This window comes from Suricata suricatta, chromosome 17 (genome assembly GCF_006229205.1).
Source record: "Suricata suricatta isolate VVHF042 chromosome 17, meerkat_22Aug2017_6uvM2_HiC, whole genome shotgun sequence".
NCBI lineage: Eukaryota > Metazoa > Chordata > Mammalia > Carnivora > Herpestidae > Suricata > Suricata suricatta.
This window is the reverse complement of record NC_043716.1, coordinates 48,667,994-48,687,489: the sequence shown is the minus strand read 5'-3', so window position 1 is coordinate 48,687,489 and position 19,496 is coordinate 48,667,994. Positions and strand designations below refer to the sequence as shown.

Sequence of the window (19,496 nt, the reverse complement as noted above, 5' to 3'; positions counted from 1 at the left end):
AATGCTCTTCCAATGCACAGAGACTTTGAAATAAGATTTCTATACTCATTAAGGAAAAAATAATTTTGTCTGTCTAGAAACACAACTATATCAGCCATTCTTATCATATTTTGTTTGTTAGCTGTTAAATGGGTGACTGCAGCAATAGTTCTAAACAAAACCAATATAAGTTCGCTTGTGAGGCAAGGTGAAATTTTCTTCCTGGGTTTAGCAAGAAAAAACTAAAAAGCAGAATGCGTGTTTTCAATATAATTCAAAGTGCACCTTTTACCCACTGAGCCTCACAGAATGCAAATCCTGGTAAATTCCTTTGAGGAAATGAAGGACAAAGTCACCAAGACTTGTTCCTACTAAAACTTTCTACGAATGAAAAGAAATTTGGTCTTTTTTCCCTGAACACCAGTAGACATGCCTATAAGCCTAATTTGATCTTATTTTCCAAGAGACACATTGTCTGTTTATTTTAACATCAGAAGCTTGTATTAAATAAATAAGGCTTTAGACTTCCGCCCATTTGAATACTTCCTTTAAAAAGGAGAGAGGTGGGAACACAGCCTATCATTAACTCTCCTGACTCTGTTTGACATCACATTATTAATAATATAAATATGTTATAAAATATAAAAATAATATAAAATGCTAACCCCTGATTGACCCTGAAAGCCAGATTTTAATATATGAAAATCTTCCTAAAAATATTGATTTTCAGGTAGCTTGTTGCTGATAGACTTGTCATCTGACATTAATTTTTCTTAACACAACTAGATAGTAGCCTAATGGCTATGCTTCCATAGAGAACAATTAGCCATTCAAAGCATGTGGTGTGGCTAAAAATTTCAGAATTGCCTCCAGGAATCAATTAAAGAAAAACACAACAGGGAGAAAAATCAATTATGATAATGATGGGATTTAAAAACTAATAAATTATTGCATTTCCTAGGAAATTATAGGAAGAAAATTAAAAAAGAAATAAACCCAGCCCATTGATTTCAATGGAATTTTGAGCTCAGAATCTATTGTAATGAAATGGTAATGATCATACCAACCAGGATTCCCTAATATCCCTTATTTTTAGTTTAAATATTTTTTATTAAAAAAAAAAAGATTCTAGTGATCTTTGGGGTCAAATATTGTTCACCAAAAATTTGTAAGTAAAAATCAATTATCTTATTTTATCCTGTTTTTACTCTACAAACTTGGAAGAGGGGGGTTGCACAGATTTTCCCGAATGTTCTGTCCCAAATTATTTTTCTGTGATCTCTTTGGCCAAACTAAAATGGCAGACACTGTATCTTATGTTATTGGCCCTTTTAACTTTGTCTACTAGAAATTATAACAATAAAATTGTTATAATCTGTTTGCAAAACTTCCAGTTGAATGTAAGTTGTCAGAAAGTCATATAGTCTAAGTGATTAAGATGTAAACACAGTTAAATATGAGTTATTACCTTAGTTCTCCATGACCTGGGTGGTTTCAGTCTATATCATTCAAGATGACATCATGGCATATTTCTTCTGCTTGTTTTTGTATAGTTGCTTTAATCTAATGACCTCTGAAGGTTAATAGAAAGTGCTGTTAATGTTACTACTATTGTTATCATCATTATCATTGTAATTTCCATTTTGGGCAATGCTAAGCTAAAGATCACCCCTTTCTTTCTTCATAGCCAGTAATTGTATGTGAGTTTAAAAACAATAATGTCCTATGTTGTCAACACAATACTCTTGGGGCACCTGGGTGGCTTAGCTGGTTAAGCATCTGACTTTTTTTCTTTTATTTTTTCCTTTTTTAAAAAAATTTAAATTGAAGTTAATTAACATACAGTGTAGTCTTGGCTTCAGGAGTAGAACTCAGTGACTCACTTCTTACATGTAACACCCAGTGCTCATCCGAAAAGTGCCCTTCTTAGTGCCATCGCCCATTTAACTCTTCCCTCCCCACACATCCCTTCCAGCAACCCTGTTTGTTCTCTTTATTTAAGAATCTCATGTGATTTGCCTGTATCTGACTCTTGATCTCAGCTCAGGTCCTGATCTCAGGGTCAATATAATGTTCTTATAGGATTATGAATTTCCTTCATCTAGGCTCCTGGAAAAATTGACTAGATGGCAGCTATCACTGCAAAGATACAAAAACTTAATATAGTGCATTTGATGCTTTTAAGAGTTTTTCTTTGTAATTATTTGTAGATAAGCATACTAACACGTTTTTATGAACCTCTCTTTTATTTATATGTTGATAGTCAACAAATGTACTATAGCTACCTGATAAACAGCAACTTTACTATAAACTAAACATAAATACAATGCTCATGCAACTTTTACAATTGAACTTACAATGATGGCCACAAAATACCAGAGTTTTGTTTACATCATAAATGCCTCTTTTTCAATACTTTTAAGAATATACATTAAACATTTTTCATTAATCAATATAATAATGCATGTCCTAATATACACCCAAACATAGCTTCACAAATGTTAATACGTTCACTGAAAAACCATTATCAGACTTGAATCCATCACCCTCTTTCTTTACACTTTTAGTGAAAAGTGAAATTCTCTAGTTTTTATATTCTATTGACTGATTGAAAATCACCATATTAGATTTTAGCATCACTCCACTACATGCTCTGGAATAGCAAATTTAAAAAACAGGAAAAGTAAAATTAAAGATCAAACTTAGGGATGCCTGGGTGGCTCAGTCAGTCGGTTAAGCTAAGCATCCGACTTCGGCTCAGGTCATGATCTCATGGTTTGTAAGTTCGAGCCCCATCTCAGGCTCTGTACTGACAGCTCAGAGACTGGAGCCTTCTTTGGATTTTGTGTCTCCCTCTCTCTCTGCCCTTCCTCTGCTCACACTCTCTCGCTCTCTCTCCCTAAAAAAAAAACATTAAAAAATCAAATTTAAAAGGATTTTGTTGTAAAAAAATATCAAAGAATATTTCAAACCACAGTGGCACCAAATCCATGAAGATCTGTCCTGTCCTCCCCAAAAAAGAGTGGACATGGAGAGAGTCCATTGAAAAGGAAATCAATAGTAATCGAGAGTGGATACAAGGGATAGGGCTGACTTCAACTGAAAAGACCAGTTTTAACATTATACCCAAATACAGAAGAAAAAAAAATCAAATCCATGGGTGGAAAAAACTATCCATGCAAGCAAACCAACGTTTGATTAAAAATTGGGTTCCTCAGTGGATTGCTATTTAGCTCCGGCACAAACCCAACAGCAGCCAGGTGGCCCCAGCTCTAAAAAAACCTCAGCTTTAAACAGACCCTGGTTCTCTAGCTCAAGTGCTCAACAGCCTATTTTACCGCACACTAATAATGCATCCTAAAAAGCTTGTGAAATAGTATACAGGCCCAGGGGCCGGGACGGAGTCCCAGGGCACTTTACACATTTCCTTCCACAGTTGGTTGTAATCTGGGACCAAATAGAGAGGGAGGGAGAGAGAGCTAGCATACTGAGTCCTGGGGTTTCTTCTCTTTGGTATCTTTATGTGATCAGACATTCTTCCTGAGCCAGAATGGTGGTCTAGTCACTTATTTCTTTTCTAGACCTTCACAATTCATGTTTCCATGGCAGATAAAATTAGTTATCTCTTTTATTAAACTGTGTGAGTGCAAGTGCCACTTACAAAAATAAGATGTGTTCATTTGGAAAGGTAGGTTGTTGGTGGGTTTGGGGGGATGAGAGGGGGGTACTGGAGTTTCTAAAAACTGGTTAATTCTTGGGAATTCAATTTTATGGCAAATGTTATGGATGACAAAAAGCACACATGCTGGCTGTTGTGACTTTAAACGTATGGTCACAAGACTCCAAGGGACTTTGGACGGGCCTGACAACCCCATTATATTTTCCTGGTCCATCACATGCTCGGGCTCCCAGGGTAGGGCTGGAGCCGTTTTCAGCTCCCCCTCAAACCTCACATACACACTTCACTGTCTGCGGATTCCCTTGCTTGTGATCACAGGGAAGAAATGGAAGCAGAGAGAAGGGAACGTCTTCAGCCTTCAGGTCCCTGCCTGAAATCTGTGTCTCCATCTCCACCTGCACGTGCATTTTCCCTCCTGTGAATGTGGCCAGGATGCCCCCTTCCCTCGGCTTGTAGCCTGGGCGCCTCCCCTCCTCATCTATTCCAGGCCTCTTCTTCTTTATTTATCCCCTCTCTCCTACAGTGCCTATTTTTTCCTCTCGATGGGACCGTGGGATCGTCCCCATCTGCTCACAAACATGCTGAACTACCTCCCACTAACAAAAGAAAGAAAAACACAAAGAAGAAAATTGGGGAGAAAAAAACCCCAGAAAGCTTCCCTTGACCTTGGGTCTTTCTCCAGTCAGTACTTCATGTATCTCCTCCTCTTTTTAACAAAACTTTTTGAAAGGTGTCCCTGTGTTCTCAGCCCAAAATTCTCCGTTGAATCTCCCTGAGTCTCCATTCAGTCTTCATTGAATCACCCCCCAGGCGTTCTTTCCCAGGTCAACTCTGTTTTCTCACACTTCCTCTGAGTAGTACTTCACGGTCCATCACTTGCTCACTTGTTCCACTTGGCTAAGTAACCACTCAGCTCTGTCGTTCCTCCTACCTCACCGACAGCTCCTTCTCGTCTCCCTTTAATGATTTTCTTGTGTGTCTCAATCCCCTGAGGTTGCAGCGCCCCGCCTTCCTCTTCACTCAGTTCCTGGGGGACCTCATGCAAGCCTGTACCTTTAAACACTTATCCAAGCAGAGGGCTTCCAAATTTCCCCCCTCAGGCCTTGACCTTCTTCTTCTTCCACAGCTCCAAAGCCACATACACACGCCTTACTGTTCTCTGCACTCGGGTATATCCAGTAAGGTATTTGAAACACACTGTGGTCAAAACGGAGCTCTTTAAGTTTTGCTTTTCCCCTAGATTCTCAAACTTGTTTCTGCTGCAGGGCCTCTGCTCTGACTTGTAACTCTGCTTCCCCAGGCATCTACGTGCTTTACTTTCTCTCTTCTAGATTTCTGAGCACACGTGACCGCCACGGAGAGGCCTTCCCTGACTACCCCCGCTAAAATGGCACCTATCCGTGTCTGCATGAAGATACGCTTTTACTTTCTTTTCATAGCAACTTAAGTGTGCCTGGCATTGAATATTGTTTTTTTTTTTGTTTGTTTCTTTGTTCATTTGTTTGTTTTACCTTCTGTCTCTCTAGATTGTAAGCTCCTAGAAATATATTTTTTTCTGTTTAGTTCGTCATTACTTTTACAATGTCTAGGAAGGACCAGACATGAGATAGATGTTTAATATGTGAATATATGAATTAATGAATGTTAAAAAAATGACATACTGCAAATGAAAATTTTTATCTCACTAACAGCATTAATTCTAGTCCTAGAGAATAAAAAAACAGATGATAGATGATAGATAGATATATGATTGATAGATAATGATCGATGATAGATAGGTGATACACAGATAGACTGATAATGATAGATATTGATAGATCAATTGATAGATGATAGATAGATAGATAGATAGATTAAACAGAGAAAGGGAGGCAAAGAGAGAGAGGAAAAGTAAAATTAGTCAAAAAATAAGGCCATGGTTTAGAAGGAGAATTATTGTCCGTTACAATGAACTCTGGGTAAGATGTACAAATAAAAGATAAGGATCATGTGTGGGTTCTTCTATTTAATAATCACATGATTGTAGGTAAGATATTTCATTTAGCATTTCAGTGATAAAGTTGTGAGAAGAGGTACATGGAAGATTTTTCTGTTTCAAAATTCTGTGTGCTACATCTGTCATTTAGAGTGACATTATAGCTCTAAGTGAGGCAGTGTCAGAATGTCTTATGGTGACATGGATTTGACTATGAAGAATGGATACATTTTTTAGACAATAAAAATAGAGGTGGGGACCATGTACTGGCCATTTACTCCATGCTATGTATTACGTTAGGCACTTTTGCATGCAATGAATCATTAACTGTCACAACGCTTGTAGGAAATGAGTACTTCTACCCCTATTTAACAGATAAGAAAACTGAGGTTGAGTACTAGGAGCAAGGGCACTCTGCCAGAAATCCACGGAGCTGGGACTCAAATCCAAACCTGTCAACCTCCTGGATTTCAGTCTAAGTTAACTGAAAGAGTGAAATAAATAAAGTGAGATGCAGAGAGACTACCTTACAGAGAACAGAGATAGAGATAGGGACAGAGAAATTAATAGGTGTAAAGACAAAGAAATAAGAGACCAAGAGACAGATGAGGAAAAAACCAATATGAGCACAGCAATGCATCTGTGAGAATTTGTTAAACTCTCTCTCTCTCTCTCTCTCTCTCATTCTCCACACACACACACACACACACACACACACACACACACACACAACTTATAATGAGAGATTTTTGGAACTTCATTTATTTCTAATACCTTCATCCTTGATAAAAGCTTGTAGCCTTGGTCAGACAAACACTGATAATATAAATCAGTGGCCATAGAATTTCTGAATTTGTCATTCAGAAATTCTAAATATATTATTTAGCCCCATGTAGACAGCACTCTGAGGGAAGATGGTCAGTACTGTCTTACTCTGATCTTCATATCAGGACGGTGATATAACAAAATTTAGAAATTAAAAAAATCATTTAAACAAAAATCACAACTCTTTGAAAAGCATAAAACCTGTGAGATTATAACACACATTTACAAAGCAAATCTTTACTCATTATAAAAAATTCTGTTTATTATTTTCTTTCTATATATGCATTAATGTGATTATTCTAATATAGTATTGGTGATCGATACCTAATTTCTGGTTGCTTTCCATTACTGTAAATAGAGTACTGAGTTAACAATTAGATCATCAATGGACATGATCCAGGCTTCCATATCTATATTTGTAGATCAAGAATGGCAACCTAAATGAGCTTCAATTTCGTCTTCTAAATACCTTTGGATTTTGTTACCTAATTCCCACTGAGGTAACAAAAGGATAATCTAGTACACGGGATTTATACCTAGACCAATGCCATATGTTGTTTTTCAGTGTATGTTAGTTTCTGATGTGAGTGGTTCTCATTGCATTTTGCTTATAACTTTAATTGGCAAGGCACTCCCAACTTATTCTTCAAAATATCCATCCATAGTCATGGGGAGATATAAAAACTTAATAGATTTACTTCATGGAAAAAAAAAACATGTGTTCTCTTGTGACCACAAGGTGGCACAATGGTGACCAAGAATATCCAACATCCTAATAGAACTGCAATTACTAGAGGCTTTTACATAATTGCTATTATTAATACTATGTCTCCTTATCATTATGGTATTTCGGAAGACCAACGTATCACCTTAGCCTTTGGTGAAAAGATAAAGTGCTTTTATTTATTTTTTTATCATCCTCCTTCTGCCCATGAAATCATTAATATTTTGCTTTCTCCCAACCCCCAGCCCCAGAAAAGACAAGTAGGTATGTAGATCATTCATTTAAAATGGTCCAGAGCTTTAAAACAAGAATAATGACTTAGATAATAAGGCACACACCTGGGGAAGGACAAACCAAACTATAAACTGTTTGACGTATTTGATATTTTCCATATTTAAGTCATTCTATGACCATTCTAATATTTATTTGTAATACAAGAATACAAAAGCCGTCTAGAAACTTCAGTATATGGTGGAAGTTCAGATTTGTTGTTTGCAAATGGCTTTTTCTCTGGTCTGACACCAGACATGATGTTGGGAAGAGCATCCAGAATAGTCCAATGTGCTGTCCACTTATTTTATGATTGTTTGGTATTTAGATTAGACCATCTCTCCTCATGCTCAGGGGACCCAGAGACCACTGGTTCCTGGAAATTGAGATGCTGCCCTCATACAATTCAATACTCAAACAATTATATTTATGTCGTTGTATATATATATATACAGTTATCTACTATAATCAAACAGTTATAGTTATCAAGAGGATATAAAAGAGCAGCCACTTTTTCCCAACTGGAAACAACACAGGCTGGGCAGATACAGTTGTTCGGTTGTTCACTGCATAAATCACCAATCTGAAGAAGAGCCTTAGCAGTGATACAAAGGGTTCGCAGCATCCTTCACTGAAAAATTTTTTCTCAACTTCCATAGCTCACATGTTCTGGCATTTCACAAAATTTAATAGCATATTAGATGCCCTTTATGAGTTTGTCATAAATTTAGGTGTTCCTCATGAGAATTTTAGGGCTCTACTTCAGTTATCACATTTTTCATGCTGCTACTTGCTTCTTGCCGTTGTAATTGTGAAGCAGTATTTTGCCTTAAAAAAACCTCAGACTTGTAACATTTTTAAATGTCTTAAATTTTGCTGCTTAAAAGAGATCCAGTTTCAGAGAAAGACAGTAGTATCAGACCCGGAAATGAAGTTCAACAAATATTATTTTTTCTTTAATGTTTATATTTATTTTTGAGAGAGAGAGCGAGAGAGACAGCGTGAGCTGGGAAGGGTCAGAGAGAGAGGGAGATAAGGAATCCGAAGACAGGCTCCAAGCTCTGAGCTGTCAGCACAGAGCCCGACGCAGGACGTGAACCCACGAACTGTGAGATCATGACCTGAGCTGAAGCTGGATGCTCAACCGACTGAGCCCCCCAGGCTCGACAAATTTCCCTCGACACTGAGTTGTCGGTGTATTATCATGGGAAATAAAAAGGCATGTCACAGTTACACATTCAAGCAGGATTTTATAAGAAGCAGAAAATAACACAAAAAATAGACCTTGCATATAAAATTCAGTTAGTACAGTAATCATGAGAATAGGAAAGTTTGCAGTAAATTACTTATACTAATAAAAAAAAGCATAAAAAGCCAACAAGAAATTTAAAAAGAATCAGGGTTACACAAGAAATTAAAAAGCATCATGGTGACAGGGCACCTGGGTGGTGCAGCCCATTAAGTGTCTGACTTTGGCTCAGGTCATGATCTCACAGTTCCTGGGTTCGAGCCCTGAGTTGGCTCTGGTCTGACAGCTCAGAGCCTGGAGCCTGCTTCAGATTCTGTGTTCCCTCTCTCTCTGCACTCCCCCATCCCCGCTCATGCTCTGTCTCTGTCTCAAAAATAAATAAGCATTAAAAAAAAAAGAAAAAAAAATCAGGTTGAGAAGTAGAGGGAGGGAAAATCATCACCTTTCAAGGTGCAAGGAGTCATGGGGTAACATAAAGCAACATCCCTATCATTAGTGCTGAGAAACAGTGGACCAGAGAGGTTGAGTAACACCCTCAAGTCCCACAGCTAATCAGTGGCGATGCTGGGACTAAAATCAAGTACGCCTGGAGGCAGGGAGAGAATATATCTAGAATGTTGACTTTTTGTTTATTTATTTATTTATTTATTTTAGTGTTTTTTATTTATTTTTGAGAGACAGAGACAGCTTGAGCAGTGAAGGGTCAGAGAGAGAGGGAGACACAGAATCTAAAGCAGGCTCCAGGCTCTGAGCTAGCTGTCAGCACAGAGCCTGACATGGGGCTCGAACCCACAAACCATGAGATCATGACCTGAGCTGAAGCTGGACGCTCAACTGGCTGAGCGCCCCTAGAATGTGGACTTTAGACATCAAAAGGAAAGAATGGCTGTTTCAAAAAGTAATTTTGGGGCAATATAGCATTATTATCCTACAGCTAATGATGCTTTTGCTTTCAAGTCCCTTTGAAAGATGCTATTACTACTGATTTATATGAAGGAAAACAGAGAATATTAGTTTACTGAGCACCTCTTCTGTGTCAGAGGGTTATGTCTATGCTTGTATGTGCACCTGTACATATTTACGTACATGCGTGCATGTGTGTGTGAATATCCCAGTACTGACTTCACAATTGGTTCACAAGGCAAATATTATTATCTGTGTTTATTTTTTTAATGTTTTTAAATTTATTTTTGATACAGAGAGAGACAGAGCATGAGAGGGGGAGGGTCAGAGAGAGAAGGAGACACAGAACCAGAAGCAGGCTCCAGGCTCTGAGCTAGTTGTCAGCCCAGAGCCTGATGCGGGGCTCGAACCCATAAACATGAGATGTGACCTGAGCCGAAGTTGGAGGCTTAACCAACTGAGCCACTCAGGTGCCCCTATCTGTGTTTATACTCATGAAGAAACTGAGGTTCGGTGACAGCTAAGAAATTGTGCAAGCTCACATGGCTAGCAAGCAGGGGTTTAAATGCTTATTTATTTTTGAGAGAGAGAGAAAGAGAGAGAGAGCACGTGAGCAGGGGGAGGGGTAGAGAGAGAGAAGGGGACAGAGATTCCGAAGCGAGCTCTGTGCTGACAGCAGAACCCAGTGCAGGGCTGAAACTCGCAAACCGTGAGATCATGACCTGAGCTGAAGTCAGACGCTCCCCCAACTGAGCCAACCAGGCGCCCCTGGACACACTTGTAATTTGAACCCACTTTTGTCTGACATAAAGTCTATGACCATCTTCCGACTGTATGTCATACCTTAAAGAAAAAGGATGGCTTCCCTCCCAGAAGAGTTAGTTGGACACAAGTCTGTTCTGGCCCGTGAAGCGTGCCTCTCGGCCTTCAGGGTGCTTTGCGGACTCCTGGGGCCCCGCCCACTGTAAGCCAGCAGTTTCTCCAGGCTCACTTAGCGGCAGCTTGATTGGATTGTGATGGCTCATTGTTGGTTTATGACCCTGCCTCTCTTAGAGCCCCTTTAATTTGCTGGAACATGTTGAGGAGTTTGAATACAATCATGATGTTATGTTCTCAAGTGGTTAAGCGGGACTTGAAGCTGCTTAAATGCAACACAGCTCAGTATCCTGGGCCGTATGCAGTCTGGTTCTTCCTTCCTTTGGTGCTGTCACTAAGCCTTCCGAGTGTATGCGTGCGGTGGTGTTTTTATTCTCAGAGCACCATTTTACTGAATCCTGATGCCCTACACAACGGATAGGAACATGGTTTACATAATCCAAAGTAGTTTTGGTAAGATAGTACACAAATCATTTATATTTGGATGAGAACAATTTAGATTCCCTCCACCAAACACCAAATGATACTTTTAATTATTTTTCCTTTTGGCTCAAGTCAGTGTCAAAGGTCAGGAAATCTAAATTAATTGACAAAACACTAAAAGAGAACGGAGGTTTGCTGCTGGCCACAAAAGCACGCATTTCACTAGCACTCATTAAGGGCCAGAGACTACTGTAAGCATTTTACAAACGTTACTGCGCTTAATCCTTGCAACGGCGGTGAGGCAGTTTCTGCTATTTTCCTCACTTCACAGCTGAGAAAACTGGGGCACAGAGAGATTATGTAAATTGCCCAAAGTCACACAGCAAGAAAATAGTAGAAATGAGATCTAAGCCTAGGGAGTCTGTTTCTGAAGCCTGTGTTATTAATGACAGCTTAATACGGCAGGAAAAACTCCAGGTAGGGCAATGAAGAATCAGAAACACTGTATATTGCTGCAAGTTGCACAATAACTAAGATTGAGAAACTGATGTCAGCTCAGATCTATGCTATCAGCCCGGATCTATGCAACCCTCTCAAGTTGGTCCCCTTTCCTTGAAGGGCCTGCCTCAAATACCACAGTGTCCAGGGGCAGCTGGGTGGCTCAGTCCGATAAGCATCAGGCTTTTAACCTCACAGTTCTGAGATCCAGACCCGCTTTGGACTCCTCACTGACAGCACGGAGCCTGCTTGGGATTTTCTTTCTCCCTCTCTCTCTGCCCCTCACCCATTCACTCTCTCTCAAAAATAAACCAAATTTAAAAAAAAAAAAAACAGTGTCCATTTAATGGACTATAAATCCCATGCACATTGTATTTGTTTATTCCCTAAGGACCGCCTCACGAGAGGACTAACTAAATATTCCTGCTTCCAAGGCAAAAGGCTTAGAGACTGTGGATTAGTGCACAGGGAGGTGCATTAGCATTGCCCTGAAAAGGCATAAGCCCTTTTAATGCAATCATTTTCTTTACATCTTGGAGAAGATCATCCTTACTCATCGTGGCTCTTATCAGCTGTTTCCCACATAATTTTTTTCCTTGCTCACTCTCTTGTCTCTCTAAATAATCAATGACCAAGTAACAGTTCAGTTCAGGAGTCCTTCTAGAAAATAACGGGCTTCTTTTTTAACGAAAGATCTTGAAATGATCACTTTTCCCATTTAATGATTACAGAATGTAAACAGCTCAACCTCAGACAGCATCAGAACTGCTCATGGTCTATTCAGAAGAGCCCTGGGCTTTCATAGCTGTGTCGCCTTCCTCTTCTGCCTCTCCATGGCTGTGTCTCTTTGGGCAGATAACCTCTCTGAAGTTGGAAGCTATGTAAAATAGAATTTGATTAAATGAGCTAATATCTCTCCGATGCCCAAAAAGTCTGTTTGTTTTTTAATGTTTTTTTTTTTTAATTTATTTTTGAGAAAGAGAGAGAGAGAGAGAGAGAGAGAGAGCGAGCGAGCAGGGGAGGGTCAGAGAGAGGGGGAGACACAGAATCCGAAGACAGGCTCCAGGCTCTGAGGTGGTTGGCAGCACAGAGCCCGAGGTGCAGCTGAACCCACAAACCGTGAGATCATGACCTGAGCTAAAGTCAGATGCTTAACTGATTGAGCCCCCCCCAGGCGCCCCTCCAAAAAGTCTTTGATTATGGAACTGGAAGCTGGGAAAAAGCTAGCTGTGTCCTTACCCTGTCCTCTATAGCTGGCCTCCGTTTCCCTCACAACCAACAGTTACCAGAATGAATAATTGATCTCTAACATGTGTTTTGAATTCAAGTAAAGAGCCTTTATGCACAGAGAACAGTGCATGTGACTCAAGTATTTTATGTGGAAATTTGTAAGTTTCTGATCACTTTCTGTAAAGACGTTTTCACAGGGTCTAAACCTCTTGGGCCTTTGTCTGTCTCAAGTTCAAGTTACTCAGATAGTGATTAAGTATGTTTTATAGGCCCCTGTGGTAAATGATAGCATAGAGAAAAAGCATTCCTTGGCCATGTAATTTAGCAAGACTTAATCTGTTTGGATTTTCATCCACTGGGCTTGTTGAAAACTTTAAATTATTAATCTGTTTCTCTGCAGCCTACGGAGGCTCCAAAGTTTGCATTGAGGGCCTGAGTTTAGTGATTACCCAGCTCAGGTTGCCTTTTTTTTTTTTTTTTTTTTTAGAAGACCCTTAATTTCAGTCCAGCTGCTTTTTCTTGGGATGACAGATAGACTCTAGATGTTGTATTCTTTTATTATGCTGTATTTATAAAATAGCATAAATCAATGAGACCAAACAACAAAAGGGCAATACTTTATTCAGCTCAGTTTATCTAAAAGTATCTGCCAGATATTCAGCAACTAAGAGTCCGTTGAGCTTCAAAATGTTTAGCCCTGTGAACTTCAACCTTCAGACTCTGCACAAAAGATCCCGAACCACAGGCATGGCCATTCCGAGGAAAGGCGGCAGCACAGGGTGATGTGATAGGACAGATAATGCTTGCCCGCGGCCAAATGTCGTAACCTAAGTCCTAAAAAGGATTGTGTTAAGTTGCTTAAGAAAAGTAGGGTTGTGCGAGATGAACTTGGATAGCCACTTGGTCCTAAGAGGTTTCTTACCAAAGGATGAAAACCTCCAAAGCAATGCAGACCAATGATAGTTTCCTGGCAACAGTGATTTTTTTTGCCTGTTTGGGAAAATGGAGGCCCTTGCTTGCTCTCTGCCTTCAGATTTATCAGAACTGAGTCTCGGTTACTAGCTTTCATGTTCAAAGACCTTGTATCCGGGAGAATTTCTGCAGAGAATTTGCCAAGCATCTCCCTGCTGCTTAATCGGTCTGGTGTGTCCGTGTCATTGTCCATCCTTGTATTCTGTATGTGGTATCCCAAGTTCTTTTTTCTGGAATGTAGGTCACGCTGCTGACTTAAAAATGAAAGTGAGAGAGGAAAGAGAAGCTGCACCAAATTTAGAATTGAGGGAGGGCTTTGTGATTTATGGGGCACCAAGGGTGTGGAGAGTGTTTTCCTGGAATCTACAGGTGAAACTTACCTTAAAAAAAAACAGAGGGGTTTAGACACATACCTTGCAGAACATTCACACAGAAGAATCAGTGCTTGTACTGAATGGAGCTAATAGAATATTTTAAGCCAAGTAAAATTTGTTGCCTCATTATCTAGACTCGGAGAGTGGCCCAGAGAATCTACTTGACACATATCCTGGCCAACTGAGAAGTCATGAAATACAAAGACTGAGACTCCTTTATATATATTTAGAGTCCACTTGAATAAATCAAAGCAGTTTGGGCTCCCTGGGGATCTGAGCAGAGTTATTAGCAGAGTTTTGCTTTTTTTTTTTTTTTTTTTTTTTACCCCAAGCTGTACAGTGCTTGCTTGCTTGAGTCTTCGTGGATTTCGGGCACTTGCCCTTCCTACTGATGGAAGTCCAGGGGAGGGAAGGAAGGAGATAAAGTGCAGCCCCACAGCAGTCCTACAGTCCTAGTCAATCTTCTGACCAAGGTCACTCAGCCGTCAGCATCTCTCTCAGAGGGCTTTCCAGGCCCAAAGTAATTCTTTTGTGTTTGTTTTACAATATACTGCCATTTCCTCAACTGCCCAGAAAATAAGTGCTTTCCACAGAGCCCGACTCCATCAAATGGAGTACACATTGGATTCCATCAAGTTCAAGTACAAGTTGGACCCAACCAATCCTTTTATCCTTTCTGTCCGATGTTTCCCTCTCACCGTTCAGGTAGAAATTATTTATTTTCACTTATGCAGAAGAAGTCCAGGGATCTGCAGTCTCGGACTGCCTGTTTCCTTCTTTCCTGACGTCCCTTATAAGGGGTGTCTGTGGTTCCCATTCCCTCCTGCTGGTTGCAAGAGCTTCCTTCAGCTACAGAATTGGAGGTCTAGGGGAGAAGGATTGATACAGGGAGGAAAAGGGCATGGCCCAGCAAGCCCAGACCCAGCGAAAGAGCTTTTTCAAAGGTCACATCTGGGGGGCTCTACTGCTGTCTCATGGGCCAGATCTAAGCCACGTAAGGGTCCCCTTCCCCCCACCCCCCACCTGCAAGGGAAACTGGGAGGCATAGTTGTAATAATTTTCTTTTTTTTTTTAGACTGGCACATTGCTGTCCCATTTGGGAACTGGCTAGTTAGGAGGAAGCAGAAAATGAGATATTTGATGCTGTCTTGTTGTGGGGACTATGTGTATGAGTGCAAAGCACAAGGACGCTTGATAAACTGGTGGTACGAGAAATAGCATGTCCTTCTCTCTCTCAGACCTCCCTCCCTCTTCGAGGGCCCAGTTCCTGGGTGGAGCAGAGTAGAGGATACATGGATACCACCGTGTGCTTCCTGTGTAATTAAGCCCACTGCATACTTTCATCTTTAGGGAGAATGTAGCTGCTATAGAAAGAATATTTGACCTACTTCTCATCACGGACAGAGCATTTGAAACTAGAAACACCATTTTGCATGGAGCCTTCTTGCAAAGTTTACAGAAACACAACTGCTAATTCAGATAGAGCTATTCTACAAGGTGTTAAAAACCCATAAAAATGTTTATAGTTCTGCCTATGTTCTCATTATGTAAGGGAGCATTTCCTGTCTCTGGTGCTCTGCACCCAATGCTGACCATGTCGACAGAGTTTATACTAACCTGAAATACAGGCATATGCACACAATTTTGAGATCTTTATTATTAATAACTCGCTGGGGTGTCAAGGTATGTTATAAATCTAAACAGAAAATTAGGGACAAATGTTACATGTGAATGCATATTTTACATTCTGTTCTCGGTAGGGGGATTTGATGGGCGAGACAGAGCACAGCAGAATGGATTCATTGATACGTCTATTCTGATACTAATGAAAACAGAATCGTGGCCAGGCAGAGTCTAGGAAGCAAGGCAAAGTGAAATGAACTAGATGTGTGTGAAAGGAGCTTACAAAGGGGAAGGGCATTTGGATTTGTGGTGGGGGTGCTTGTTTGCTACTTGGTAGACTGTAGTGCTTTGATTTAGCTGAGCAGTCACTGCAATACGTCCAAATCTACAATGCATGTGTAATTTTAAAAATGGGTTTTGCATTTCTGAAGCAAGACAGAAAAAAAAAATGCATTCCTTAGATCTCAGATATGAAGCTTCAGGACACTTTTACAACTTGGGACCTGAGCAAAACTCTTATCCATAAAACAACAGGAATAAAAGATTTGCACATGTGCATTTAGAAAGTAACTTCATTGTTCATAATCAAAAGAAAAAGAGAGAAATGAAGGGGGAGAAGGGAGGATGGATAAAAGAAAAAAAGAAGAAGAAAAACCAAGGAAAAACACTTCACATGCCTACATATTTTACTTTTATTGGTACACACAGACTATATGATTCAGTTCAATTTACTTGTGTCCTTTAATTTAAGTGGGGAGAGGGGGATAGGGAGATTTTCTAAATAAAGCAAAAATTGTGTGTACATAAATTTAAAGAAAATAAACAAAGGGAAAACTGTGGCATATACTTATTGTCAGCTCAGCAACAATGTAAGAAAAAAAGAAAGAAAGAAAAGAAACACAGGTAACTCTGAATGTAGCTGATAACTGTTCAATTTATAAAGCTTACTCACTAGGGACTAGGTTTAATGTAACCATAATTAACATCCTTTAACACAGAAACAGAGCATACAAATTTATCTCATGTTCAAAAATGGAAGCAATTCCATAGCACTTAGCTTTAACCATTTAATAATATGCATAAAAATCATGTTAATTATATTTCACAAAATCTTCTATCTAAATGATTGTTCCACATTCAATGGAAGAGTTTCTTAAAACTTAGAATTCAAGTCATTTATGTCTTGTAAAGTGATCAAGACAGGAGGCACACATAACTGCTTCTGGGCACAAATAAATATCTTCCCCCTTGTCCTCCCTCCATTATGCTCCCCACCCCCCATGCCACAAAAAAAAATGGTTCCATCTTCCAAGAGAAGATGAGGGGTGGACCTAGGAAGCCCCTTATCATTTGTTGGCTTATTTCTGTTCTCTACATAAAGCCCTTTGTTGCAATCCACCTAGGCGTTTATGAGAGAAATACTGCTCTGAATAATGTCCACTCTTCTTCTGCTTTATGACTTAGAAAAAACCCAGCTTCTAGCACGCAATGATCACTACCTGGAGAAGTGGCAGGTGTCTTTTTTTTTCTGCTGAAACCAAGACACTGTGAGGGGCACTTATCAAACCTGCCAGGTGACTGCAGTTAAATTTCCCAGCGTTACAATCCACTGAACGTGTATCTCGCATACCTTGTTTGGATGACATGACACTTTTAGTGGAAACTACTATCAATTTTGACACATTTAAAAACCTGTTATTTATGCTGGCTACCCATCTTCCTTCCTATTGTTATTTATTCCAGTATCCTACCTTTGTTCTCCATTATTAAATCTGATACCTCCTATTGAAGATACAAGTATATGGTATAATGAATGGAGGTGAAATTTAAATTAATCAAATAGGCTCTAAATAGCATCCCTAATACGAAATTTGCTGGCCAAAAAAATAAAAAGTTTAACCAAGTGGGTCCTATGTCATTTTTAGATGATCTTTTACCAGATTTAACCTGCTTTTTTTCTCCCCTGTCACCATGGCACATGGCTATACCATCCCTTAAAACCCTGTGTATAACTACTTGCCTGCAGGTGACTAGCTACAGACTTAAATGATCGGGTGGCAGCCCTCATGATCACAATTTGAACTACATTTGGGATTCTACAGAAATTCTATTCAAAGTCAAGACAGCTTTCTGGTAAGGTGCTTCCTTACACTCATCCATGGCCGAGGTGGTGGTCTCCTCTGGGTTTTCACAACTGCTCACAATGGCAACTGCGCTGAATGACCGTCTTCTGACCTTGGTGTCTGATGTGCTGGATCCTCGGACTGGAGGGGCTTTTTCCAGGTTGTGGAGCTGCTGGTCCTTCCAGTCCAGTTGTTTGGCACTGCAAAAGGGGGCGTACACTTCCACGCTCCCTTCAAACTGCAAGCAGTTCACCTTGTAGTACTTTCTCTTAACTTCCAGGACGTCATTGAACCTGTGGCCCCAGAGAATTTCTCGGGGAACATAGGAACTTCTGGATTGGTGGGAAGTCCCCGTGGAATCACCAGTATAGATAAATGTCACCAAAATCTCAAAGTTATCTCTGGCCACTGCTTTTCGGTCAAGGGCATACAGAGGGCTCTCATGGTCAATTTCATGAACAATAGTTACCGGTGTGACAAGGATGATCTGATCATTGACTAACTTTAGGTCTTTAAATGCCATCGTCATCCGCCCTTCACTGTCTTCTGTGTAGCGGAGAAGTTGGGCTCTCACTGTGCCTTCGACCACGTGGTTTGGTCGGAAGTCACCAATGCGCCACATGAGGCAAAGCTTCCCATCCCTCATGCCTATGAGTGCAAAGTAGCTAAAGCGAATGGTTTGGGCTCTCTTTCGAGCAGTTGCCATTTTGGCCAAGGCAGCTCCAATGATGAAGGTATTTATGATGCAGCTCAAGATGGACTGAAGGATCACCATGAGCACTGCCACAGAGCATTCCTCAGTGACACAGCGGTAACCGTAACCTATGGTGGTTTGGGTTTCCAGGGAGAACAAAAATGCCCCCGTGAAGGAATGGACGTTGTCAACACAAGGTGTGACTTCGGGATCATTTAACAGATCTCCGTGATGAAAGGCGATGAGCCAAAAGATGGAGCCAAATGTCAACCAGGAGAGAATATAAGATAAAGAAAATATCACAAACATGTGGCGCCACTTGGTGTCTACAAGGGTGGTGAAAATGTCAACCACATAGCTCCCCCATTCTCCAAAAATGTGCTTGAAGTACACATTGCAGCTGCCGTCCTTGTGGAGCAGACGCCTCCTGGCTCTTCTCTTCTCCGCTATGATGTGCTCTGGGGGGTACCCTGGGTATTTGGGGTCCACGTTTACAATCGGATAGCTACTGCCGTAATAGCTCATTCTTCCCCAGGTCCTTCCAGCCTCCAGGTGCACTTCGTGACAGTAAGAGGTCTATTACTATCTGTTGATTTAAGTTTTCAGTTAAAACCTACAAGAGAGAAAATTAAAAACGCTTCAGCTTTAGCTTTTTTTCCCCATAATATTTTATTGTCAAATTGTTTTCCATACAACACCCAGTGCTCTTCCCCTTAAGTGCCCTCCACCATCACCACCACCTCTTTTCCCCTTCCCCTTCAACCCTCAGTTCATTCTCAGCATTCCATGCTGAGTGAAGTAAGTCAGCTTTAGCTTTTAATTTCCATCTTTGTAGCAATTTGCCAAATTCGAAGCAATTTTATGCCATCTGAAATGTTGAAGACTTTGAACGGCAGAGACATTCAATATTGATTACTCACTTCAGTTTAGAATTCAGCTCAGTCATTAAGGAACAAAATATGCAATTAGAGAAAATAGCATTTTCGTATCTGCACAAGGCTTGGGTAAACACTATGATTATCCCAAATGAAGCCTCACTACCTTTTCTGACCTGATATAAACCAAAATCTTATTTTGTT

At 40.2% G+C, this 19,496-nt stretch overlaps 1 protein-coding gene across 2 annotated transcripts in view; it reads right to left on the bottom strand.

The window, feature by feature from the left end:
* Nucleotides 1-15,614: 15,614 nt before the first annotated feature.
* KCNJ16 (potassium voltage-gated channel subfamily J member 16) overlaps nucleotides 15,615-19,496 on the bottom strand; it is a 56,345-nt gene continuing 52,463 nt past the window's right edge. For both annotated transcript variants that reach the window (XM_029929317.1, XM_029929316.1), the window contains one exon: nucleotides 15,615-19,030. In XM_029929317.1, coding sequence (XP_029785177.1) covers nucleotides 17,683-18,942 — 1,260 coding nt within the window. In that variant the 5' untranslated portion in view covers nucleotides 18,943-19,030 and the 3' untranslated portion in view covers nucleotides 15,615-17,682. The remainder of the gene's footprint in view (nucleotides 19,031-19,496) is intronic.